The 27,567-nt window shown below is 46.2% G+C and overlaps 1 protein-coding gene across 12 annotated transcripts in view; it reads left to right on the forward strand.

Moving 5' to 3' along the window:
• The window catches only part of CSGALNACT1 (chondroitin sulfate N-acetylgalactosaminyltransferase 1), a 335,010-nt gene extending 307,753 nt beyond the window's left edge, over nucleotides 1-27,257 (forward strand). For all 12 annotated transcript variants that reach the window (XM_080794800.1, XM_080794795.1, XM_080794796.1 and 9 more), the window contains 4 exons: nucleotides 13,218-13,396; nucleotides 13,919-14,013; nucleotides 22,752-22,833; nucleotides 25,444-27,257. In XM_080794800.1, the coding sequence (XP_080650926.1) occupies nucleotides 13,218-13,396; nucleotides 13,919-14,013; nucleotides 22,752-22,833; nucleotides 25,444-25,733 (646 nt within the window). In that variant the 3' untranslated portion in view covers nucleotides 25,734-27,257. The remainder of the gene's footprint in view (nucleotides 1-13,217; nucleotides 13,397-13,918; nucleotides 14,014-22,751; nucleotides 22,834-25,443) is intronic.
• The last annotated feature ends 310 nt before the right edge of the window (nucleotides 27,258-27,567 follow it).

Below are 27,567 nucleotides of genomic sequence, written 5' to 3' on the forward strand. Positions count from 1 at the left end.
CAGTGTTTGCTCATCAAGAGAAGGATGGGGTGCCTGACTGTTGCAGTCGGTTAAGCATCCAACTCTTGGTTTTGGCTCGTCATGATCTCAGGGTCCTGGGATCGAACCCTATGTTGGGCTCCGTGCTCAACGTGGAGTCTGGTTGACATTCTCTCTCCCTCTTCCTCTGCCCCTCCTATTCATGCTGTATCTCTCTCTCTCTCTCAAATAAATAAAATCTTTTTAAAAAAAGAGAGAGAGGAAAATCCCACATACACAGTATATTTATACTCCTAGTAATCCATATGAACATTTATATAATAAACCCTATTCAAATGTCATTTTTTATTATCTTTTAAGGTAGCAAATCTTTTGTTCAGATGCATTCTTGAATAATAATAATAACCATGAATCATCTTATTGAATATTCACAGCAACTTATGAAATAGATTCTGTTATTAACCCCATTCATAGACGAAGAAACTGAGTCTCGGAGAGGTTGTTATTCAGGCTGTCGTCCCTACCACATGGGAGAGCCAGGATCTGAACCTCAGCTGTTAACTTGGGATAGTCGAGGTCTTCCCATGGCACCACATTTTCTCTTAGTATACTCCCTTGCTCCCTCCTGAAACTCATAATTGTCAGTTGAAAGTAATAAGATTTGAAATCAGCCTGAATGATATTTATTTCATTAGGATACCAGCATTGTGATTAAACTGTTCTAAATGCAGCTAAATGCATATGTGTTAGGAATAGCTTTTTAAAATCTAGTTTGGCTCATGAGCAGTGTGTTCCTCTCTCTGTCTCTAGATTTATGCTTACTCAGTTGAGCTGTACATTTCAGTTGATGGCTATAGATTAGTGCTTTGGAAATGGCAATTTGTGATTCATTAGAGGGTTGTGTAATAGCTTCAGTGGGTTCTGTCCAGTGTTTTTAAAACATAGAAATAGGATAAGATAGAAGATACCAGAGTGCATCACAAGTAGTAAGGGTAAATATTGTTTTGTAAAACTTTAGTGTGTGCGTGTGTGTATCTACTATGTCATGATGTAGAATATATTCCTTTGTATGGGTGGCAGTCAAAGTATTTAGCAACCACTGCCATGGATAATAGTACTAATCAGTTCTCAGTATCTGATTCTTATTCCATAGTTTTCCATATTAAGCTGCAGTTAATCTCAGATTAAAGCCTCGCTTGGTGATTCTCAGATATAAATGTGCTTGGGAATAACCTGGCATGCTTTCTAAAAAAATATTTTATTCATTTATTTGAGAGAGACAGAGATAGCGAGAGAGAGCACAAGTGGGAAGGAAGGGGAGAACAGACTCCCTGCTGAGAAGGGAGCCTGATGTGGGGCTCGATCCCAGGACCGTGGGATCATAACCTGAGCCAAAGGCAGAAGTTTAACTGACTGACCCACCCAGGTGCCCCCAGGGTGCTTTTTAAAATGCAGATTCTTGGTATCCAGCTCCAGAAATTCTGAGTCAGTAGGCCTGAGATGAAGAAGCTTGGTCACCAATACCTAGAACAAGTCCCACATGTGATGGTGACATGGGTGACCCACAGTGGAAAAGTGCTGGCCTAGGTAGACATTTGCTTGGAGCTATGTATTGGGAAATTTTAAAAAATTGTAACAGGTAGGCAGATTGGCGTGAGTTAACATTTACTACATTGCAACTTCATCTTTGTCCAATCATAAGGATACAAAGGTGTTATGCCCCAATAACGGGTCCGTGATTAAAGGAGCGAGACTGATACAAAGCGAAGGTCAAGCAAAGCTTTATTTCGCGCCAAGCATCAAGAATCTAACCGAACGTTCTGGGCCGCACCTCTTACAAGAGAGGGCGACCCTTCTCTGTTTCACAGTCTAGCTTTTAAGGGCAAAGGCCATGCGGTTGGGCCTGGCCACGCACAGGTGGCCAATGAGATTGTAACACACACAGGAAACTCCACAGTGATGTTAGGTGACCAATTGAATTATAATTTACCCTAGTAGACATTTGAATCAGCCTATTACATCTTGATTAGGATTGGCGCCAAAAGGGTTCCCAAAGGGTGGGGGCCCATACTCCTTGGTAGCTAGGGAGACAGTATGCAACCCCCTACTGATCGGATGTCTCCACCTGGCCTGACCCACCTTTGTATCTGGGCATTGTTACCTGGAGCTGGTTTCCCGGACCGCCTTTAAGTGAATCCCCTGGGGGAAGGGGAGCAAGGACAGTTCAAGGGCTAAACAACAAGGTTTTGTTTAACATCAATGAAAGCCTCTTGACAAAATATAAACATAAAATAGGTCCTTACAAAAGGCATCTTTCAGAGGTATTATCTTTGAGATCAAAGTACTAGAGATGAGACACTGCCCTGTCATTGCAAGTATGTGACCTAAGAGAGGGGTTTTTCTGTATGTCTTCTCGGGGACCTGCCTTGCTTGGGTGTGGGTCATCATTTCATGCCTCTTTGAAAGGTAAAAGACTTTATTTATTTATTTGAGAGGAACAGAGAAAGAGCACAAGCAGTGAGAGAGGCAGAAGGAAAGAGACACAGACTCCCCACTGAGCAGGGAGCCCAATGCAGGGCTCTATCCCAGAACCCTGGGATCATGGCCTGAACCAAAGGCAGACATTTAACCAACGGAGCCACCCAGGTGCCCCTGGAAGGATTTGTTTGATGTGTACCCTCAGAAAGATTTATCAGGACACCGCAGAAGAAAATTGGGGAGGAAGGTTTTATTCTGGTTTGCGATTTGTTTCTTAAATTTGAGCAGAATTGTTGCTTTGTTTTAATTTTTTTCTTAAGCAATTTTTAGATACTATCTCATTCACTGAAATCAAAAAATCAACACAGCAAATCCCTCCCAAGGAGGTAAGAAATCTTGGGCCCTGGGAGGCACCTCACAGATTAAGGCAGCATCTCAGGCCTGTGGCCATCCCACCTGGCATTTGCAAGAGGGGCTAAGTATGATTCTGCTTAGTGGAGATTCTCCTGTTTGTGGAGATGTGCCTATAGTCAGTATTCTAAATTGTTCTTTGGGGGCTTGGAACGTAGCATATAGATTATAGTATTGTAATAATTTTAAATTTCCTGAGTGTGATTATTATATTATTATAATGTTACATAGGAGAGTGCCCTGGTTCTTGGGAGATACTTCTCTTCAAGGGTAAAGTTGTCATGATGTGTGCAGCTAACTCTCAAATAGTTGAAAGCAGGCAGGCAGGGAGAACGTTAACACTTGCTAAATCTAAGTGAAAGATATATGGATACTTACATTATTCTTACATTTTTGAAGGTTTAAAATTTTTCCAGATAAAAATATTGGGAAAATATATTATGAAAAAAATGAAATGATTTGTTTATATAATGGAATATAATTCAACAGTTAAAGAAAGGTGATATCAGCAAAAATGGTAAAATAAAGACCTCTGTAAATACTCTTAATAAGGCAATGAGAAAATTGCTAAAAATGGTCAGAATCAACTTTTTTAAGAACTCTGGAAATTAAACAAAGCTTGCAATAATAAAATGTTTATCCAAGAAAAATGACTGAATTTTTGCGCAGCTTTAACCTGCCTTGTTCCCACCTTCTCCTTAGCGCTTCTGTAGCTTTGAAATCCAGTAGCCCATGAGCACAGCAAGAGCCACAGCCTGGCAGCAACCGGGGGCCAGCATGGGGCAGTAGCTCCTCTAAAGTGTCAGAAAAATGTTGTGATGTGACCTGTCTGGGGTTTTCTGGAAGACTCCACTCAGAAAGTTGTCTTTATTTAACTGACTCAGAGCTCTCCCAGTGGAAAAAGCCTTCCCTCTAAAAAACAATTATAGGAAGTCTGTAACTTTGTGGCTGCCTGATGTAGCAGATAAGAGGCAAACAATAGACTAACCAAAATGCTTAAAAAGTGAGGCTGAGGAGCGAGATCTCCACTGGGTTTTGAAAAGCTTGAATACCTTCCTGGGGATATAGAAAGCCGTGCTCACATTTAGGGCTATGGTCATCCTTAGGAAAAAGGTGAACAGGCCCTAACTTTTCACTTCTGGCTGACCTTGAGGCTTTGTGCAAGAAGTAAGTAAAGGCTAAGGTAAGCAGTCACCTGCCTGGTTGAGTGCTGATGGCAGGCCCCAACATGTATACAAAATCCCTTGACAAAGATTTGGAGACTTATTGGTTCTAGACACTTAAAGAAATCTCTTCTAATCGTTAACTTACCACTAAGTTGTCACACTCAACAAAGAATACAGATTTTACAGAATTAGTTAAAGAAAGTCACTCTGGGGGTGCCTGGGTGGCTCAGTGGGTTAAGCCTCTGCCTTCAGCTCAGGTCATGATCTCAGGGTCCTTGGATCGAACCCCGCATCAGGCTCTCTGCTTAGCAGGGAGCCTGCTTCCCCCTCTCTCTCTGCCTCTCTGCCTACTTGTGGTCTCTGTCTGTCAAATAAATAAATAAAATCTTAAAAAAAAAAAAAAAAAGGGAAGTCACTCTGAGAAACAAACTGAGGGTTTGGGAGGAGAGGAGGTGGGGGGATGGGTGAACCTGATAGTGGGTATTAAGGAGGGCACGTATTGCATGGAACACTGGGTGTGGTGCATGCATAAACAATGAATTCTGGAACACTGAAAAGAAATTTAAAAAAAAGAAAAAAAAAGTCACTAGATAAGCAAATAACAACAAAAAAGAGGAACAACAATAAACCCAGGGGTGGGGGGGAGTTGATTCTCATTTCTAGGATTGCCACATTATATTATTTAAAATGTCAAGTTTTAAACAACAAGTCAGAGATATACAAAGAAACAGAAAGTATGGCCCATGCACAGGAAACAAATCAATGATTAGAAATTGTCTCTGACAGCAGTGTCTGGGCAGCTGAGTCAGTTAAGTCATGATCCTAGAGTCATGGGATTGAGCCCTGCACTGGGCTTCCTGCTCAGCAGGGAGTCTGCTTCTCCCTCTCGCTCTTCTTCTCTTCGCACTTGTGCTCTCTTTCTCTTGCTCACTCTCTCCCAAAGAAGTAAATAAAATCTTAAAAAAAAATTGTCCCTGAGGAAGCCCAAGTGTTGAACTTACTAGACAAAGACTTTAAATCAACTGTATTAAATGTGTTGGAAGAATTAAAAGAAACCATGTTGAAAGAACTAATGAAAAGTATGAGAACCAAGTCTTGGCAAATAGGACCATGTCTTACCAAATAGAAACAGAAGTTATAAGAAAAGAGCCAAATGGAAATTCTGGGGTTGAAAAGTACAGTAACTAAAATGAAAAATTCACTAGGGTGTGCTGAATATCTGGTTTGAACCGGCAGAGGAAAGGATCTGTGAACTTTAAGGTAGGTCAATTGATGTGATGAGGTTTAAGAAACAAAAATGCATAAACATATGAATGCATGAACTATGAATCTTAGAACACTGAAAAAATAAGATAAAATTAAAAAAATAAATAAGAATGAAGAAAATGAACAAACCTCAGAGACTTGCAGGATAGCATCAAGCATGCCAATATAGACATTAGTGGGAGTTCCAGAGGAGAGGAGAGAAAGGGGCAGACAAAAATTTGAAAACATAATGGTTCCAAACTTCCCAAATTTGTTGAAAAGCCCGAATCTACACATCTAAAAAGCTCAACAAACTCTGAACAGGGAAATTCAAAGAAATCCACAGTAAACATGTGATAATCAAATAGTTGAAAGACAAAGACAAAGAAAGAATCTTGTGAGTGGTAGGAGCAAAGCACTCATTGGGTACAAGGGAATCTTAATAAAATCGGTAGCTGATTTCTCATCAGAAATAATGGAGGCCAGAAAGTAGGATGACATATTCAAAGTGCTGGAAGAAAAACATTCAACCAAGAATTCTATATTCAGCAAAACCATCCATCAGAAATGAAGGGGAAATTAAGACATGCCCAGATAAATAAGAACTGAGAGACTTCATCACTAACATGCCCGTCTCACAAGAAGTATGAAAAGAAGCTCTTGAGGCTGAAATGAAATGACACTAGACAAACTCAAATTCTTGTGAAGAAACCAACAGCTGAAATAAAAGTAAGTATTTCCCTATTTATAGGGTATAAATGTATTTTTTGTTTATAACTCTTTTTCTCTTACCTACTTGAAAAAATAACTGCATAAAACAAGGTTCATAAATTTGTATTGGTAGACACAATGCCTATAGATATCATTTTAATATGATAACAGCACAAAGGAGAGGAGAGGGAATGGAGGACCATATTTTGTGCACTGTCGAAAATAAGCATTTCTTCAAAAAGAAATGGAAAATCTGAGTAGATCTATAACAAGTAAATGGATGGAAACAGTAATCAGAAAACTTCCCCTAAAGAAAAGACCAGGCTCAAATGGCTTCACTGCTGATTTCTACCAGTCATTAAAGATGAATTAATGCCAATGCTTCATGAACTTTCACAATTTAGAAGAGGAGGGAATACTTCCCAACTCATTCTGTGAGGGCAGTATTATCCTGATACCTTAACCAGGTAAAGACTAAGAAAAGAAAACAGATGTAGAAATTAGAGATGTAGAAATCCTCAACAAAATACTAGCAAACTATCCAGCACCATGTAAAAATGATTTTATACCATGACTAAATGAAACTTATCCTAGGAATGCAGGGTTGACGAGATTCAGTCAATGTACTACACAAAACTGCATGACCATCTCTGTCCATGCAGAAAAAGCATTTGAAAAAAGAGGGGGTTTACTGTATTCTGGATATTTCAGATAAGTGGACTCATGTAAATATATGATGTTTTGTGTCTGGCTTCTTAACTTACAATAATGATTTCAAGGTCATCCACACTGTAATATGTGTTAGTCATTCACTACTTTTTATTTTATTGTTTTTGATATGACTGTAAATGGGATTCCTTTCTTAATTTCTCTTTCACTGTATGTAGAAACACAACTGATTTTACATGTTATTTTGTATTCTGACACTACTGAATTCATTTATTAGTTCTAACAGATTTTTGTTGAAGTCTTTAGTCTTTAGGTTCTCCTATATATAAGATCATTCCATCCAAAAAGATAATTTTACTTCTTTCTTTCTGATTTTGCCATATATGGCCTTTATTATATTGAGGTACATTCCTTCTATATCTGATTCATTAAGGGTTTTTATCATGAAAGGATGTTGAAGCTTGTCAAATGTTTTTTCTCTATCTTTTGAAATGATCATGTGATTTTCATCTTTCATTCTGTTAATGTTGTGTATCATGTTTATTAATTTGCAGCTGTTGAACCATCCTTGCATCTCAGGGATGAATCCCACTTGCTCATGGTGTGTGCTCCTTTTAATGTATTAAATTTGGTTTGCCAGTATTTTGTTGAGGATTTTTGCATCTGTGTTTGTCAGGGAGATTGGCCTATAGTTTTCTTTTCTTGTAGTGTCCTTATCTGGCTTCAGTATCAGATAATGCTGGCCTTGTAAAGTGAGTTTAGAACTATTCCTTTCTCTTCAATAGTTTGGCAGAGTTTGAGAAGGATTGGTATTAATTCATCTTTAGATGTTTGGTAGAATTCACTCACGAAGCTGTGTGGTCCTGAGGCTTTTATTTGTGGGAGAGGTTTGATTATGGATTCAGTGTCCTTGCTCATTATTTGTCTATTTAGATTTTCTATTATTTTATGATTTGGTCTTGGGAAGTTGTATATTTCTAGGAATTTATCCATTTCTTTTAAGTTATTCAATTTGTTGGCATATAATTGTTCATAGCAATCTCATGAGATTTTGTATTTCTGTGGTATTAGTTGTGATATCTCCTCTTTTGTTTATAATTTTATTAATTTGAGTAATATCTCTTAAACCTGTCTTAGGTAGTCTGGCTAAAATTTTACTCATTTTGTTTATCATTTCAAAAGAAACTTGCTGAAACTGAGTTGTATAAGCTGGCTTGTATAAGCTCAGAATCTAGAAAATTCTAAATTATTTAAGGTGCCATCTATGAAAAGCTGCCTGAGAATACATTTAATTTTAAATTCTTGACCCTATTCAAGTGTTTTCAGTAAGTAGAACTCATAAGCAATTTCAATATTTAGAGCTGTTAAAATTTTAAATTATACATTGAATGTAATACGGATTTGTATGTAAATTTTTAAAGTATTTTTTTAAATGAAGGATTATTGTGGGAAGTGCCACGTTAAGGGAATTTCCTTGTAATGGTGGAAAGAAGTCTGTATGAGAATAAATCACATTAGACAACAAGATCTTTTATCATTTTCAATTTGGCAATTCTGGGAAATAAAGTCAATTAGAGAAATTAAATCTCCAGTAGAAACAGTAGCTTTCTGAGGTCATTATAACCTCTAGCAGAATAATTGTATATAACTTGGAGGAGTCCCTATGCACCAGCCTTATTACATAAAAAAGGGGAATTGAATGAGAAACTTGAGAGTTTCATCAGTCAGTAACAATTCAAGAAGAAAAGAAGAAGAATAGTGAGTAATCATGGGGCCTTTTGGAACTACATATTCTGGAGTCATAGTTGGAAATTGCGTAGTATAGAATCTAGTGCCCTCATTCTACCATGAAGAAGGCCTGTTTTCCTTACCAGGCTGTTACTTTAGATGTGCCATTAAATGTTACAGTTCTTTGTATGGGATAAATTAAATATTTCAAACTAAATTGTATCTCTTTTCTTGGCTCTCATTTCTTCCGTTATTTCGTATTTGCCATCTTTCTAAAAGCGTGGGTTTGTGTCTATCCTTAGAATTCTGTTGGTTGGGGACTCTTTCTGCTGATGTATGGGGGGTTCCCCAGTACCCCCCTGAGGGAAGAAGGAGGAATCGTGGACAGTCCTCCCAACAGTGAAGGTCTGAGATACACCTCAGCTTTTCCTGTGGCTTTACCCTCCATTCATCCAATGCTTACCGATCACCCACTGTATCCCTGTGTGTGTCACTTACTATATATTGTGTCAGATAATCTCTGGAGATTACAAAAAGGGGGGAGTCACCCCTGCCCACCCAGGATTTATAGCCTGTAAGTCAGCCAGTACATATTTGTACAGGCAAAGGCACAAGAAGGCACTGGGCACGGGAGGACAGAGGGAGGACTGGGCAAAGTGCTAGGGACCCCAAATAGGCCCTTCAGTTTGCAGCAAGACCTAAGAGGTGGTGATACTTGTCTCAGGTTGTCAGAACTGAGTGGGGTTTTTGTGGGAGAGGATGGAGAAAGCATATTCCGGGAAGGGACCCTGGTGCCGTGGCAGGAGGCACACGGCATACCATCTGTGATCATCGCCTGGATGGTCCCTGGGGGTTGTCCAGGACAGAGGACAAAACAGGGTCCTTGCCTGGGCACCTCTGTGGCACATTCCCAAACCCACCACCGCACCCCCTTGGGGGCGAATCGGGGTTTTGTGTTGAAGCAGTCCTTGCTTTTGCATGGCTCTGCTGCCCCTTCCTCCACTGTTTCCTACACCGGGGAGCAGGGCTGCTCCGGCCAGTGAGGGAGTCCCCTGCCCAGTGAGTGAGCAGCATTTCTGAGTGAAGCCAGCGAACGTGTGGAGGGAGGGGCCCGGCCATCCTGCTGAAGCCAGTTTCTCTTCATACTGTTGTGCCCTGTGCTCCGGGGCTGGTGCTGATGAGTCTGAGGAGAGAGGAGGGTGTCCATTTGCCAGGCCCAGATGTTTGACAGTGTATTAATCTCTCTGTTCTGGAAAAGAGAGAAAGGGAAGTAGTTCCCATTCTTTTTCTGCTGTTTCCAGCTCAGCTCTCTGTCTTAGTAGAAAATACCTGTTAATTATCTGAGGCCCTTCCTGACAGCAGAGAGGAGAGCACAGGGTTCATTCAGAGACTGGTCAGTTCTAAGAAGTGCCTGGGCTGAGTGATCAAGAGGGAGGACAGTACTATTACCTATCTGTAGACGGACTCACAGCTGAGCCCGGGGACCTGGCAGGCACCCTGGGAACCACAGACGGATGACGAAGTTAGCCCTGGGCCTCCTCCAACACCTGTGAGTGGTGAATGGTGCCTCCCAGGCCAGCCATGACTCTGTTCCTGCCCCGCCTCTGCTGTGCCCTCACGTCCAGCTCTGTGAATCAGGCCTTCGGCGCAGAGCCGTCATATGTATGTCTGCTGGGAGGCCAGCAGGAGCAACGCATGTCTCCTGCTGGCCAGTGCTGGTCATGGTGGATGACCTGGGTGCGGGAGCCTTCTTTGCATGAGCCTAGCTGGGCAGACAGTGAGCAGACAGAGTTGGGTGCCCACCCTGCACCTTTCTGCATGGCCTGTGGGTGCCCTGAGAGGGGCCTGGAAGCGCCCATTCAGAGATTGGGTAGCGCCTGGATAGAACGCGGATTGTCTCATCCTTGTAGAGAGCTTCACTGAAGAGAGAGGAAGCAGATCGCCTTTCACATTAGGGCCATAGGGGGAGGGTCCGTCGGCGTCCGTTTTCCTGAATTCTCTTTCTCTAGAGGCAACATGTTGAAGCCTAGAAATGATGTTTCAAGATTTTCTAAAAAAGTTCTTCCAGATTAAGGTCATCTCAAGCACTAGGCACAGTGTTCTCCTCACTCCTTTCCTTTCCCTTGTGGCTCCGAGTGACGGACGAGCCCCGCCCCCCAGCTTCCTCCCTCCCCCTGCCCTTTGCTGCCAAAAAGCAGCTCAAGCCAGGGTTGGGGGAATTTAGAGACAGAACAAACTTGATTAACTTACATATTGGGTAAGTGTAGACATCAAATTACCACTGTCCCCTCTGAATTTGTAGTACTCAACTGTCTTTCCACCATTCACTCCATGGTCAACACCTACAGTCTTGTCATATCTCTAATGCTGTCACCTCAGTTTCTAGTGCTGCCTTGTGTTCTTAAGTATTCAACATGACTTAACTTTTGTAAAAATTTGATATATGTGCACAGAGGACCATAGGCTATTCCAGGAGGGAAACTGGGCTGTTCCTTTAAGAGGAACTGCATTCCTCTTCCTCTGGTGAAAGTTGCTTGCTATTGTTCAAATACAGAGCATTTTTATATTTGAACTCTCTAATGGTAGATCCTGGAAAACCTCTCGGTGGAGATGCCGGAATTATGAGTCAGTTACAACCTGAAGAAGGAAGGCCTTCCTGCTCTGCCAAATAGCTAATGCAGATATCCCTGCCTTGTAGGAGGGTCCCCAGAGCATATGAGCCTTGAGACAAGTCAAGAAAGAGACCCACGACTGGCTGTTAGAAAAAGATGAGCCCCAGGAATGTGGCTAAGTCCTGTGAGACCTGGCAGGAGGCTTCCTTAGATGAAGAAGGGAGAATCCAGGTGCCTCACAAGGGTGAAACTTTCCTGAAAACTGCCCAGACAGGGCAGGGAGAAGTGAGGCGAGCTTGACCTGCAGGAGCAGGGCTGTGGAAGCCTCCGGCAGGTGTGGACACGGCTGCAGGGGCCACACTCCACCTCACGTGTCTTTGCAGCAGGGAGGTGGCCTGGGCCTCATCAGGGCCAGGCCAGGCATGAGGAGGCCACAGAGCATGACTTCAGTGCCACTCACAGGAACTATGACCTGGGGGCCACCTCCCTGGGGCATGCAGGAAGGGGTGGATCCCTCCATGGGCAGAGCCCTGCCTAACCGAATGCAGAATCCCAGAGAAACAGAATTTGAGGGTGGAAAGGGCCCTTTGGACTCTGCCAGATTTGCAATGAGGAACCTGAGGCAAGAGAAGTGAAATGACTTTCCCCAAATAGATGAGAGAGCTGGGATGAGAGCCATTTGTCTGCTGACGTGTTTCCTCACAGACATCTGCTGAGCACCTAGTGGGTGTGGGCGTGGCTCTCGGCCCCGGATCCAGGTTTGCTGACGCAGACGCCCGTGCTCTCCCAGTCACCAGCCCTCCTGCCCTGATGTAAATCTGAAAAGTCTGTCCGGCACTAGATTCAGACAAGGTTGGGCCCACAGATTCCCAGGATAAAGAAAACCCACCCCAGTCCCAGATTTGCAAGAAGATGTCGCATCAGGAAAGGGGTAGCAGAGCTAGTTCCGCTCAGCTGATTAAATGACCAGCTACAAGCACAACCTCACATTTGAAAAGTTTCTGACTCTGTTTTTGTGTTGACCTTCACCCAGGAGAGTTCCTTGGCATACAAACTTTGAAACGGAAGTGGTTTTTTATATGTTTTGAATACCTCAAGATTAGGGAGGCATTAGGAATGGGCAGTGGGTGGAGGGGAGAGCCCAGGCTGTGGAAACAGAGGAGCCATGATGAAAAGACGGGGGCATGAGCCAGAAAAGGGGGTTTGTCAAAGGCCAAGGGGCCCTGCTGCACAGGCAGGGTTAGGAGCTGGACCAGGACTCAGAGTCGTTCCCTAGTTCTGTCTGGCAGAAGACAATTCCTGTACCACTCGGTACCACATGAATTTCTGGAACTTTTGCTCAAGACATGCCCCATTTCAGAAGGTTCTGGTGTCCCTGGGAAAGAAGAGCCAAATGAAGCAATGTCTTGCTTGGCTTTGCCACCACAGGCCTGGGAGTCCTTGCCGGGGCTGAGGACAGAGAGAGCTGATTCTTACAGACCACTTTATGCTCTTGGCAGCATTGACCTAACTAGTAACGCTGTGAGTAGTTAAGGAAGGTGTTATTGTTCCCATTTTGCAGATGAGGCAACTGAGCTTCTAGGAGATTACTGGGCTGGCCTAGATCACAGAGTTAATCTATAGGAGAGCCAGGTCTGGGACAGCCTTAGTGATATGAATCCAAGTTTGTCATTTTTTCCTCCCGTACTCTCTTGCTTTTCCTGAAGATGGGGAAGGAGTCCAGGCTTAGATGTGTTTGGGGATAGACATACATCAAGACTGTCATGCCTGATCTCGAGTCACATACAGATGAGAAGACACCAGGTGGGGCCATTCCGGTGTGATTTTGTTTCTTTGGCCCAGTGGTTTCATTCAGGTGGCTCGGGAGGCATGGAGATTGTCCTGGGTTCTGTTTACCCAGTCTCCAGTGGTTCAGGTTTCTCTATCACAGAGAATGTCCATTAGCTACAACAGTACACTTTTCACTGTGGGAAAATTGGTAGAGAAAGAAGAAATAAGTTGGTGCTAAAACTTCCCCGAGTGTTCTTGGTACCTTTAATCTCAGTGAGTTTCCAGTGAGTCTGGGTCATTCTGTATCTTCTTGGTAATCTCAGTGTCTTCACGGTTACAACACCTACGTGGCAAGATGTGGATGGGCCCTGGTCTTGTGTTTCCCAGGGGATTCTGTCTGCCTGGGCACGTGAGCACATGAGTGACTGTATCTGGTCTTCCCTTTCAGAGCTGCCAACTTCAGGAACTTTACCTTCATCCAACTGAATGGAGAGTTTTCTCGGGGAAAGGGCCTTGATGTGGGAGCCCGCTTCTGGAAAGGAAGCAACGTCCTTCTCTTTTTCTGTGATGTTGACATCTACTTCACCTCCGAATTCCTCAATACGTGCAGACTGAACACACAGCCAGGTAAGGGTCTCTGGATTTGGCGCTTCCCTTTCTCTCCCCCACGGTGGTGTTTAGCTCTGTCACACTCACATGCATTCCTTCATAGTTCCCTCAGCTGTCCTGCTTCTGCACTGGCGCCATTTTACCCCAAAGGGAAGGAAAATCATCTGGTTTGATTTCTCCTTTGATGTCAGTGTGGGCCTGTCTGAGGCTCTTCGTCCTAAGTTCAAGTCTGTAACCCATTTTCCATTTTCAGCAGGGAGGTCGGCCCACACAGGAGAGAGTGTGGGGGGAGGACAGGGGCTGGAAAGCTGTCTGAAACTAAAGGGAGAGGAGGGGCTGTAGGCATGCGCTAAGGGATATTAGAGAGTCTGTCTGTCTGGTCTAGGTGTGCAGAACTTCTAAGATGTGTTTTAGGGTTGAATGATAAGAAAAGGAAAAGTGGATGGAAATACCTGGGATATTTCCAAGGCTGAATAGAAGCCAACCAGCCTAATAGTTCTGTCTGTTGCTTTAGGGGAATGTTTGTTTCCTGGTTTGCAGGGAAGAAGGTATTTTATCCGGTCCTTTTCAGTCAGTACAATCCCGGCATAATATACGGCCATCAGGACGCAGTGCCTCCCTTAGAACAGCAGCTGGTGAGTAATTACCCGCAGGGGCCCTTGTGTGGCTCTGTGCCCTGTCTTTCATTACCAGGGGCACCTGACCATGATTAAAGGTGAGTGGAAATCTGTGGATTGATTCCCATAGTAATTTTTAAGTTTGGCACACGTTCTGGCCTTTGCTCCTAGCACCTTGTTCATTAAAAGTGCTTGCAATATTTAAAAGCGGAAAATAAATAGGAACAGTACCTCACGGAAAGGTAATTTCACACCTTCGTAGTTTTCTTATATGGTTTTTGGAAACTAGGATTATTGCATTATGGATGCAGCACATTTTCTCTTTGTTATTACAAACGCTCCCAGGTAAGGAAGGTGACGGATGGCAAACGGAAGCCAGAAGGGGGTGACTTGCCCCAGGTCACATGGTGAGTGAGTCAGTGGGGGAGTGAGGACCAGATCCAGTGCCCGTCCCTCATGCCACCATTCCCACAGATCACAGTCCCTCTGGGACTTGGTCACCAGCAAGGTGGCTCTTAAAGGAAGGCTGGAGGGGCTTCTCTGCTAAGATCGAAGCTGCACAGGTCACGGAGAGTGGAACCACATGGCCACCAAGGAGCTCTGTAGGCTGAGTGGTCTTGGTGGCAACGGTGGTGGCAGCAGTGAGCCCATTTAGCAGAGAAGCCGTGCGGGCTACAGGAGAGTCTCTTTGGAACGCATGTAGACATGCTCTGCTGAGACAAAATTCCCCATTACTGTGTGTCACCCCCAAGTCGGATGGTGACCTTTTCTGGCAGAGAGATGAGCTGAGTGTGTCTAAGGCTGCCTTCCAGCTCAGGCTGAGTATCAGGAGACCACTGACCTTGGGCTGTCTGTTCTTCATCGCCTTGAGTGTCTCTGTTTTCTCTGGAAGCAAAGCCGTGTCTCCTCCCACAAAGTGCATCTTAGGGTGGGAAAGGGAGATCTGCTGTGTGAACGTGAAGGTGGGAAGGAACCAAGTCTCTCATGCTTCTGTGCAATGGGAGAGTAAATTGATTTTCATTGAAAACATGCATTCTTTGAAATTCTTTTGGAGGACCAATTCTGTCCTGAAGCTTCCAGAGTAGCAAAACCTGGGGGCGCCTGGGGTGGCTCAGTGGGTTAAAGCCTCTGCTTTCGGCTCAGGTCATGATCTCAGGGTCCTGGGATTGAGCCCCGCATCAGGCTCTCTGCTCAGAGTAGCAAAACCTGTTCTCTCTAGCCCCACCCTCCAGTAAACCTCTGGCAGCTGTTACAGTGATCTTTTCCAGAAGGTTTCAGCTTGGGTGTTCCCTTAGGCTGGATGAGGTTTACTCCTCACCCATCCAGCATGGTTTCCCTTCAGGCCCATGTTGCGCAGCACGGTAATAATATGGTTCTGCCCCCCGCTCAGTGAAATTCCAACACTAGATACGCTGAGTATCTGTTGATGTAACTGTGTGTGTGTGTGCGCTGTATATGTCACCACGGTAAGTGTTTTCCATTCCCCAAGAATCAGTTTTTATCTGCTTGAGGGTGATATCGCTTCCTTTGAGACACGAACCTTCGTGTTTCCCTTCCGTGAGTTCTGAGCTTAAAATAGGGTTTCGGGGGGAAATGGGATACAGGATTTCTTTTCTGTCAACCTATTAGAATATAAATTCCTTTGGTTTTAAATAAAGTGCTTCTTTACGTTTGACATCAAATGTGATTAATGTTTTCAACTTCAAACTCATAAAGGTCTTATTTGCTTGCAAAGAATTCTTTTCATTTCACACTTTAAAAGCTTTATCCTTGTGTTAGCATTCCTGCAGAGAAGCAGGTGCTGCGGGAAATGAGAGGTGTGATACGGTTCAACTAGTTTCTCGGATCCCTAGAATTAATGGTCAAGCAGAGGCAGAACTCAGATTGCCGTGTCCATAGCTAGAGCCTCAGAATTATCCTGCAACTGGGGACCTTTACTTCCAAATAGACCTTAGAGCTTTCCTAGAGCACATATATCTGCTATGTTAGGATTCAGTGTTAGGATTCAGTGTTCATGAAGATTCAGTCCGGAGAAACACAGGGTTCTCCATCCGCAAAAGGAACGTGTTGATTATATTTGTTATTGGATGAGCCATTTCTGGAACCCTTGCTATCTGCAGAGAACTAGACTGGACATTCTGGAGGAGTCAGAGGAACCGAAACAGTTTCATGTGATTGGCAGTGACCGGAGAGGTCATTTTACTCTCTCATTTTCGTAGACTTGCCCAAGATCCCACAACCAGCTAGCAGCAGAACTCGGGCCCAGAGCAGGATCTCCTTACCCTAGTGCACTGAAAGCAGATTGACTTTGGATCTAGACGAGGGCTGAAATATGAAGGAAATGGGCTGACAAAAATTCCAAGGGAGAACATCAAGCTACAGAAATTCATTTAATAGAGACAGAATGTGTAGGTCCTGAGAAGGTATAAAATAAAAAGAGATGGTTAGGAATGGTGCATTACGAGAGACTTCCTAGCAAGGGTTCATTTTGTCTCAGTTGTGAAAGATCTGAGACCTATAGATACTCCGGAGAGCCACACTTGGAGTACATCCGTCTCAAGGTGGAGGGAGGATGCAGGTCCGGAAGGGAGCTATGACAAAAAGGTCTCACGATGCAAACACAAGACAAGTGCTCAAGCAGCCCTGTAAATGTGACCTCCTGAGTGCCCTGTGCTGGTCACTGCTGTTTGATAACACTTTGTCTTCAGACTAAAGCTGGAAGCCACATTCCTGGGGTGTGTGTGTGTGTGTGTGTGTGTGTGTGTGTGTGTATTCAGACTACTTGTTTCTTTACTTTTGAGTACAGACCATTAATAAATAGAAGTATGTGAAATCATGGGATTTTATGCTAACATTTAATTTCTTGAGTTGTAAACCTGAGATAAAACTTGCTCATGCTTTAATGAAGAAACAGCTCAGAGACTAAGGAATGACTCCGATTTAAATAATTATTAACTGTAGACATTCCACTTTCCCAGTTCAAGCCTTACTCACACTGAGGCCACCACCGGAGCCTCCTGCCACCTCCCCCTGTAGACCCTCTCCCACCCCTGTCAACCGGTCTTTCCTTCACCCTTTGCCAGAGATACATTTGCAAAACATGGATTAATCCCATTTTAAATCATCTTTTGTGGTCCAAAGCCAGTGGTGTGCTAGTAAATGTGTAACAACCCACTCCCGGAAAGAAGGGGGAGAAAAAGCCCTGATTCATCTTGTTGGCCATTTTCCGTGCCATCAGTGCCCCCACCGCAGCCTGGGGTGGGGGGGTCCCCAGAGTGACATCACTGAGTGCTGAGGCAGGCAGAGCCTCACAGTGTCCTTGGGAGCTGGGTGGGCCCGCACAGCACTGCGGCCTCGATGCCTTATGAGGACTAAGTGCTCCCCACGCTGACTCTGACACTGATGACCGAGGAAAAGGCTGCAAACCGCAGCAGCGGGTGCGTGGTGCCCCGCTTGACAGATGCCCCCCTCAGCTGCTCCGCCAGGCGAGCATCCCGCCCCGTGTCTCCGCACGCTGGCCTTCCTCCTCGGGGCCCTCTCCTCACCGAGAGACGTCCTCACCGAGAGAGTGCCAGAAGCCCCAGTCCGCCCTGCATCGTTGAAACCCAGAGACTTGGTGCTACTCTGTCTGGTGTGTGAGTGGCACTCCTGTCCTCTCCGATTCTGTCCCCTGCCTGTCTCCCCTCTTCTGAGAAGTATTTCACCACCAACCTGCTCAGATGTCTGAAGTTTGCTGACTGGCACAGTCCATGCTTTTAGTCTGTTTTTATATATTTGGGAAGTAGGCGCTCACTGAGGACCGAGACTAGTGTGAACAGATGCTATCCGCAGGCTTTCGGAAGCCAGCTCGGGGCCCTCTTTATTTCGTGGGATAGCCAGGAAGGTGAAGAGGCCTTATTTTGCTCACTTCTCCGAGGAAAACCTGCAGCTCAGAGGCATAAGTCGTTGCTTGGATTGCTGAGTGGGAGGTTCGAACTCGAGGCATGCCCTGTGTGATGGGGATGGGACTGAGGGTGCTGAGTGGCCTTGCTTCCAGAAGGGCATAGCCTAGCTTTCGGTGTAGATTCCTAGACCAGAGAACCTGGAGGATTCCTTATCCAGCACGATACCCTTCAGAAGACACTTTCTTCTTTTCAAGCAGGCACCAATAAAAGAAGACTTGTGGGGAAATGTGGGTTAATACAAATCTTGGAGGAGGTGGCCTTTGAGTCCATCCTTAAACCCGTTCTGTGAAAGCTGTGCCTCCAGAACATTGTATTTCTCAAGAAATGGAAATGCTCCCAGCAGTCCTGGTGTTGGTCTGGGCTCAGCCACCATTGGCTGACTTAGCTCGGACAGGCCATCCTACCTCCACACTGTAAGGCCCACGCGTGCCCCATGCCGTCTCTCTCTGGGCCCACATAATGAGGAATGTACGGGGCGGGGGCGGGGGACACCCAACCCAGCCCCTGAAGCTCGGGGTGCCTGCTGCTCACAGGCAGGACAGGCTGTGTAATCGGCGTGGCCCAGTGCATAGTGAAAGTGCAGGGCCCTGGCTCGGGACTTAGCAAGAATTTCCAGAGCACGAAAGCAGGCAGGACGCCCTTTGAGCGCGGGGCCTGCGGGCTGCAACGGGGTGTGTACCACGGGCACTGCACGTGAATGCGAGCCTGGGCAAACACGGCCTCGGTGCTTCGGAGGCTCTCTTTGATTTAGAGGAAATACTCAGCCTGAGTATTTGTTATTTATTTTATTTCAGGGCCCAGATTGCTTCGCGGGCAGTTGTCCAAGTCAGCACCATTAAACCAACAGGCGCGGACTGCCTCCCAGCTCCCCGCGCAGCTGTGGGATGCCGCCTTCCCACATCTCTGGGGAGAGACACCGATTTGTGCTTTGTGCTCTGGTCCCCATAGAAAATAATCACCCCCGTCACGTGAATTGCCCACAGAGCTGCGGGTCTGGAAGCTTCCTGTGGGAGAGCGGGCTTGACAACTGTCCTTTGTGGTGTGTTCCTGCCCTGCAGTGCTCTGCTGAGATCTAAGGTGGGGGGAGAAAGGGGGCTGCAGGGAGTTGAGAGGAAGCCAGCCCTCGAGAGATATTTTTTAAGTGAGGATAGAACTTGAAAACCGATAGGCGAAATTCGGGAGGGATGTTTTTCTTTTAACATACAATCTTTATCTGAGGGTTTCTTCCTCCTCTGTTGTAGTAAACATCATTGGTGTCTGTCTTTTCAAAGTTCGAACAGAGCAGGGGAGCTTCTTGTGCCTGGGGTCGAGGCTCTAAGCATGAGAGCCGTCTGTTCAGAGCCCAGGAAGGTGAAAACGTTTTAGTCTGTTCCTCCAAAGCCCCCCAGTTCTTTTCCCACTGGAATTCCTAAGCCTTTGCTGACCTGCTAAAGAATTCTCTGCTTGGGGCGCCTGGGTGGCTCAGTGGGTTAAAGCCTCTGCCTTCGGCTCAGGTCATGATCCCAGGGTCCTGGGATCGAGCCCCGCATCGGGCTCTCTGCTCAGCGGGGAGCCTGCTTCCTCCTCTCTCTGCCTGCTTCTCTGCGATCTCCGTCTGTCAAATAAATAAATAAAATCTTTAAAAAAAAAAAAAAAGAATTCTCTGCTGGAACCTTGTCTGTTTCCACTGGCATGGAGCCCTCTCTGCCCTAGGAGTGTTCCTCATTCTCTCATTGGAGGAGCATTTATAGAGCACCTCTGTGTGCTGGACCTTGATCTGGGGGCTGTGAAGGAGTCCAAGGCCCTGGGCTTACCTTCACCAGCAGTGGTAGGTGAAGACAGAAAAGAGAGGAACAAATGCCTCAGCAGGATAATTTCAGAGAGCTATAAGTGTTACAGAGAAAAGAAACCAGGTGACAGGTTAGAGAGAGACATGGTGGTGACAGGTGTGGGGGAGTGTGCTGACACTGGCTGGGAGGGTCAGGATGACTGCTCTAGGCAAGTGACATTGGAGCAGAGCCCAGTGGTGAGCAGGGAAAAGGTGACCCAGGCCAGAGTCTCCAAGTGTCTGGCACTGGGGACCTGGGAGCCTGGTATATTCGAGGGGTGGACTAGGAGGAGATTCTGCACGAGGGGGCGAGGTGGACGAGGCAGGCGGGTGTCGGGTTACGTAGGACCCTCGCAGGCTAGAGGTTTTCTCTGGGTTTTATTCTAATTGCATTAGGGAGAAGGCAATTAAAGCGCCTTAGGGTTTTAAATTGGAGCGTGCTGTGATCCAATACATGTTTGAAAGGACTCACTCCCAGCAAGGCTGCAGGTCACGGGCAAGGTGCCAGGGACTCGGCACAGCTGTGTGTCATAGAGCCTGTCAGAAGCGAACCCCCTCTCGCCCTGATGCCTTAGACCATGGGTAGGGTGTGAGCCAACCCGTGTCCACCAAGGGCTCAGCTTCAAGGAGCATTTCAGATAGTGGCTTTTTCTGGCTTGCTAACTTTAAAGCCAACATTAGTAAGTGTTTATAGAGTCCATTCCCCAGCTCATAAATCAGTTTGTGTCTGTCCCACGGTCCCCAGGTGTGAGGGTCCCTCTCGACCTTGTTCAGCCTTGCCTGGCATCGCATGCACAGCCCATGTCTGGGGTGACCACCTCTTGCAATCCTTCTTGTTTTTCCTTCCAAGCCCTGGCCCATTGTTCTTCCTGTTTGGGGCGTCTCTGCTTGGAGTCCAGGTACACCTCAGCCAAATGCTTGATGTTTGGTTACTGGCCCTTGTCTTTGACTCCATTTTTATCCAGAAGGTTAGAGGACTCGTCTTGTGTCCTTGCCAGCAGAAAGGATATTAAGTCATTAGCTGCACCAGAAACCGTGTACCTGGTATGAAACAGAAACTGTTTTTTAAAAAATGACTCAGTGGAGATTTTCCCAAACTTTCCTTCCCTGCAAAATCTTTCCAGTTGATACTAATGAAATTGCCTTGTCACTTGGGAGATATTGCATAACGGGCCTTTGTTCCAGTTGGAGCACATCTGCGGGGACCACACTGACGGACAAAACCTCTCTCGGTCCTTCCTTCCCCCCGGCAGCCCTGACGCGTGTGTGTTTCCTCAGCCCAGGCCATGTCTATGCGGAGGCTGTAGCGGAGATAAGATGGTTTCATGGATCACAGAGCCAAGGAATTTTCGAGTTCACAGTCCTTCCACGAGCCATATATGGAATATAATTGAGGCTTTGGTGGAGGGGCAGTGAGGATAGATGTTTGGATGGTGGAGCTGGAAGAGACCTTAGCAGAGATTTAGCTCAACCTCCTATTTTATTTTATTTTATTTCATTTCATTTTAAAAGATTTTATTTATTTGAGAGAAAGAGAGAAATAGCGAGAGATCACAAGCGGGGGGAGGGACAGAGGGAGAGGGAGCAGCAGGCTCCCCGCTGAGCCTGGAGCCTGATGTGTGGGACTCGATTCCAGGACTTTGGAATCATGACCTGAGCTGAAGGCAGATGCTTAACCAACTGAGCCACCCAGGCGCCCCTTATTTATTTTTTTATTTTGGGGGTGGCGCAGAAGGAAGGAGAGAATCTTAGGCAGGCTCCATGCCCAGCACGGAGCCCCATGTGGGGCTTAATCCCAGGACCCTGAGATCATGACCTGAGGTAAAATCAGGAGCTGGATGCTTAACAGACTGAGCCACCCAGGCACCCCTCAACCTCCTCATTTATAGGAAAGGAAATAGAGGCTCAAAGAAGTGAGGGACCTGCCTGAGGCAGAGAAGCTAGCCAGTGGTCACGCTGGAAGGAGACACTGGGTCTCCTCCCCTGCTGTACACTGTCTCTGATGAGCAGCGAAGGGAGCCAGACTCCAGGCGGGCAGAAAATGCAGAAATCCCAGTGGAGGGGGACCTGGTTCGGCCTGACCTCCCTTTCCCTTCCCCAGGAGGGGACTTTCTCCCCTAAGCACCTATGTTAGCCTCAAGAATGGAAAAGAACTACTAAGATCTCAAAACAAGCCCTGGAATTACCTCAGCCAAAAATTTAAACCAACGTTTTAAAAAGTCTTGCTGCTTTAGCAAATACACTGGAAATTTCCTTGCAGAGTGAGAGACTGAGTGAGACCTGGTCCTGCTCTTTGGAGACGGTCACCGCTTGGATGGCCTCTCGGCAGCCCTGCTGCTTGGCACTGCCACAGATGTTTTGGGAGCAGTTTGGTTTTAAAATAGTTTAAAGATGAATGGACAGAGTCTCTCTTCAGAACCTGGACTCTTGGTGCCCTTTACCTCGGCAGGGGAGAGTTAGCAGAGCTGAAGCAACCCAGTGCCTTCTCGGGTTTTCTTTTTATTCCCCGAGGGAGTCCGGTGTGTGCCAGAGCGGCTGAATTCCGAGTTGTTCTCTCTCCCTTTTCTCCACTTCCTGAGCCCTTTGCTGGCTCCCTGCCCGGCCCTGTGTGAGGGGCCGAGGCCTCCAGTTCTCTCTGGCACTGGTGTTGGGCCAGACACGTAGGTGGCTTTTCCATGGCACTGCTCAAAAACTGGCTCTCCTGGTTTGTTTTTGAGAGAGAGAGAGAGAAAGAGTATGTGTGTGTTTTCATGCCTACACCCTAGAAACATTCCAGCCAGAGGTGCCAAAAATCACAAGGCCCATTTGGGAACCCGTGAGTTCTGTGTATCCCTAACCATCCGCAGGGACTCAGCTGCATCTGCACTTCCCACATGAGGTTGTGGGGCAGCTTCTCGTCAGGTGGGCTGGGCTCCCTGTTGAACTGTGCTTACGCTAGTGTGGGACGGCTCTCTACCTCTATCCACTCGGTCCTCCCCTCTCAAATGACAGTGCTCTCCCTGCAGGTCATAAAGAAGGAGACTGGATTTTGGAGAGACTTTGGATTTGGGATGACCTGTCAGTACCGGTCAGACTTCATCAATATAGGTAAGAGGCACCGACTGGAGGCAAGTCTGGCCTCTGCTGCCACCCAGAGGCCACGAGCAGCCCGGGAGGGAGTCGGGGCAGCTCCCCAGGACTCTGAGGGCAGAGGTAGTGCCATTTCTTACGAAGTGGCCCTTCCTCCTGTCAGGGCCTTGGAGGCTGGACCAGGACGAGGCTTGGGCGTGTGTCGACACACGAACCCCTCTGATCTCCACTAGACCCTCTCGGTTATCCCACATGTGGCACACAGTCTGAGGAAAAAGGCCGTTGTCGCAGAAAGGTGGCTTCAAAGCAAGTCTCCCCACCCTCCCCGCCCCCTGGCTCAAAGAAGCACAAGCGGGGGAGGGGCAGAGGGAGAGGGAGCAGCAGGCTCCCTCAGGACCCCCAATGCCTCCTTCCCACCTGGTTCTGGCTCTGGTCCTTCTCAAGCAGAACATTCTGGGGGCGCCTGGGTGGTTCAGTAGGTTAAAGCCTCTGCCTTCGGCTCAGGTCATGATCCCAGGGTCCTGGGATCGAGCCCCGCATTGGGCTCCCTGCTTAGCGGTGAGCCTGCTTCCTCCTCTCTCTCTGCCTGCCTCTCTGCCTACTTGTGATCTCTGTCAGATAAATAAATAAAATCTTTAAAAAAAAAAAAAAGAAAAGAAAAAAAAAAGAACATTCTGGGCCTCCACGGTAGTAGCGGGATCCACTGAAGAAAAATAAGGACAACACGGGGAATTTGGGAAAATCACATACCAGAAAGGTTTCAAATTTCTCTCTGCTGAACCTTCGAAAATTCTAGGTACTACTTCAAGCTCCAAATGAGTGTATAGTCCCTGTTAACACACACACACACACACACACACACACACACACACACACACAGGTTCCCAGAGCATTGAGAGGAAAGGCCCTTAGGTTGCAGTTGAAGAGGGCAAAGGGACCACACAGCAAGTGATGGACGTAGGATGAGAACAGAGTGTTTCCTGTCCCCCTTGGAAATACTACCCCACTTCCCACAGTGGTACCTACTCATGTGCCCCAAAACAGAACAAAATTATGGATCATACATGACTAGGATATGAATGAACAAGGGAGAAACTTTGATCTTGTGCTCAGGGGGTCAGAGTGGACCCTGGCTTGGGGTCAGGGAAGCCCTGCCCTCACAGAGCATGGATATTTCCATCCCCAACCCCCACCGCCATATTCCCTTTCTAAAGCAGGTTTCCATTTTGAGAAACTCTGTGTTTCCTGGTTCTATGTACAGGGAAAGATTATTTTGTGATGATGTATGTTTATCAAATTTGAATTTATAATAAATTGGATTTTCCTAAAAATGGGGCGCAGCTGCCATTGAAACATGTGGGAATGGTAGCCTGGTGAGGACGCTCTTCCTCCGTGAGCCACTGATGTGACCTCAGAATCTCTGGGTCACATCTGGACCCCGGTCTTTCTTTGCCATCTTGTATTTATTTGCAAGCATCTTACTTTTGCACCTTCTATTTAATAAGTTATGATGATGCCGATGATAATAAATCAGTTACAGCTAAGCAAGCACTGTCCCTCACATGACTATGTCATTTGGTTATGACATCTAGTTCCATTTCAGGATAAAGGAACCACAACTCAAGAGAGGTGAAGTGGCCAACCCCAGGCTCAAATTCCAGACCCCTGAGTCAGTATCGTACACCTGCCCACCATGGGGGTACACAGATCACTTGCATACAGAGCCCAGCCGTGGGCAGGCTGCATGTTTCCCCCATGGATGACCCTTCCGGGCCCAGGGATGGCCTTGATCAGAACAGCGCAGCTTGGGGGCTGCATGGTGGCTCTGATGAAAGGTGTTGAGGATGATGTCACTGTTTCTCATAGGAGTTAAATAAATCTCCTACGTGAGAAAGGAACAATGACAAAAAGGGTCAAGTCTTCTCTGGTTCTCTTTGGTTCGCGGTGGGCTTCAGGTTAAGAAAAGACATGGGGCATCTCTGTTTACAAAGATGAGCGTGGAGGGGACCATTACTCACTTTGATGGAGTCCACTCTGAAGCGAGGCCAGATTTTCAGAGTAGAAACTCTGCACAGCAAGGCCAGTTCCTTAAACATGACTCACATCACTGGCCTGGGGCGGACAGACAGCTTTTGGGACCATTTCGGTCCATGAAAGGCAGAGTGTTTTGTGGGACATCATTTTGTTCACTTAGATCCCCCTACCCTTTCAGGGGGTGAGCCCCTGCTTCCCTGTCTGAATGGCAGGAGGCCACATGCAAACAGAAACCAGAATTTTCATCGGAAGGTTTCAAGTAGAAAAGGCGGGCGGCTGCCGTTCTTCATGGGGCGGCTCAGGGGGGGCTCGTTCGAGAAAGCAGGCAGGTGCTGGGAATGAATGCCCTTTGCAGTGTTGGGAGCTCCGGGAGCTGGTGCTCGTGGCCGCCACTGCCGCGAGTCCTGCGTTCAGGATTTCTGAATCCTCTTTCCCCGACGGCCCCTCTCCGCATTCGGAGGGGCAGGCAGCGAGACGTCTCCCCTAAATCATGCTTCTCTCCACGGGAAGTGCACGCTGGTGCAGAGGAGGGTGGCAAATCTAGATGGGGAGGGGCTGTGCGGCTTGCTTCAGCGCTCTGCTTTCTCCCGACAGGCGGGTTTGATTTGGACATCAAAGGCTGGGGCGGAGAGGACGTGCACCTTTACCGCAAGTATCTCCACAGCAACCTCATCGTGGTGCGGACGCCGGTGCGCGGGCTCTTCCACCTGTGGCACGAGAAGCACTGTGCGGACGAGCTGACCCCCGAGCAGTACAAGATGTGCATGCAGTCCAAGGCCATGAACGAGGCATCCCACGGGCAGCTGGGCATGCTGGTGTTCAGGCACGAGATCGAGGCTCACCTTCGCAAACAGAAACAGAAGACGAGCAGCAAAAAAACATGAACTCCCAGGCCTAGACCTGGGGAGACGCTTTCATTTTTCCCTTTCAAGATGACCAAACACGGGGCTGTGACAAGGAAGAGGTTTCCCTAAAGGGGAAAAAAAAAAAAAAAAAAAGAATTTGACTGATTAGTAAAACAGAGGAGGGGAGAGAGCCTCTGATTTCTCTCTGCTTATTTGGCTGGACTTAACAGGAATTAAAATCTCCCACTTTGCCTGCAAAAGTGGCCCAAAAGCATCCCGTTCCAGTGTCAGACAAAGGCAGAGTGATTGTGAGGTTATGAGCCCAAAGGCGTGGAGGTTTTGATTGTGTTTACAACAGTGAGAGCTGTTGTCTTTTGTGCTCATTGAAACAGTCACGAACTAAGAACAGTTTTATAAAAAAGTTCTTTGGAATGAGAGGCAAGCACGTGTCTCCCCATAGGAATGACGACAGGGGTAGGGCTCTAGGGCCCGGGAATGCTGGTGAGATTCGGAGATACACTCATGGCGGTCCTTGTGAGTGTATTAAGCAAAACCAAATGGACTCAAAAAGAAAAAAAAAAACAAAAAACTATTGCATCATTTCCATCCAAGATTAACCAAAAATAATCTGCTCATCCTTTTTATTATAGTTTTAACCATCCCCATTTCTTAATTTTATTTAAAAAATGCACTTTTTTGGCTTATGAGTTATATTCTGCTTATTTAATTAGCAATTTTCAAGCCTTACTAAGAGAGCACAAGTTAACATACATTTTTATATCTTTTAAGAAGATGCTTGTAGGTGTATTATGAGAACTTCTAGTTCAGATCCAGCTTCATATCCAAGGACACGCCGAATGCTGATCCCGTCAGACACTGAATGTCAGACCTCTGGTTGTGTGGAAGTCACGGTGTGGGGCTACTGGTACATTGAGACAGAGATACGTTATCCGAAGACTGTTTCCCAAGAGGAGCAACTGAACACTGGAGGGAAAGAAAGATATACTTCTTACCTTAACAGAAAAGGAAACTCATTCAGACTGGTAATATCTTGATTTATTCAGAAGTCGGAAAACACATTTTCTCCTCAGGAGAACTGGGGACCACTTTCTTACCTGTTTAAATAAACCAAAGTATACTGTGTGAGCCAAACTATCTTTTTTCAAAGCAGGGTGCTCTTCCTGGCGGCTGGCTTTTATGAAAAGAAATGCAGAAAAACGTATTTTGTGAAAGATCACTCCATCTGCCAGAGTCAAGTGGGATGGAAGATTTTGCTACAAGTTCACCCACCCCAGTCTAGGGGAAAGTAACTTAACTATTTTTTAAATGAAACAGTTCTACTTAGTCGCCAAGATGCTTCTGAAAATGGCATTTTATTACAGTTTCCAACTATTAAAAAATACAGTTAATAACATTGAGTGGTTTCTATGTTCATGTGAAAATTATTTATTTATTAGCCAGCACCAGATGCATGAGCTAATTATCTGTGATTCCTTGCCTTCTGTTTGCCCACAGTCAACTCATTGTTTAAAAGCTTCAAGAACATTCAAGCTGTTGGTGTGTAAAAAAAAAAAAAAAAAAAAAGCATTGTATTGATTTGCACTGGTAGTTAATAAAATTTAATTAAAACACAGGACATGAATGGAAGGTGGCATTGGACAGCTAATAAAATATGATTTGTGGATATGATTCCTTCTTGGAGCAAGAATGCCATGGCTTTAGTTTGGGGGAAAACTTTTTTATTGTGCAAAGACCAGGGTTTCTGCTATAGACATTTTGGGCTAGATCATTCTTTGTTGGGGACGGGGGCTGTCCTGTGCACTGTAGGATATTTAGCGACACCTTTGGCCTTCACCCACTGGGACCAGGGTGT

Source organism: Martes martes (assembly GCF_963455335.1).
Source record: "Martes martes genome assembly, chromosome: 2".
In the NCBI taxonomy this organism is placed as follows: domain Eukaryota; kingdom Metazoa; phylum Chordata; class Mammalia; order Carnivora; family Mustelidae; genus Martes; species Martes martes.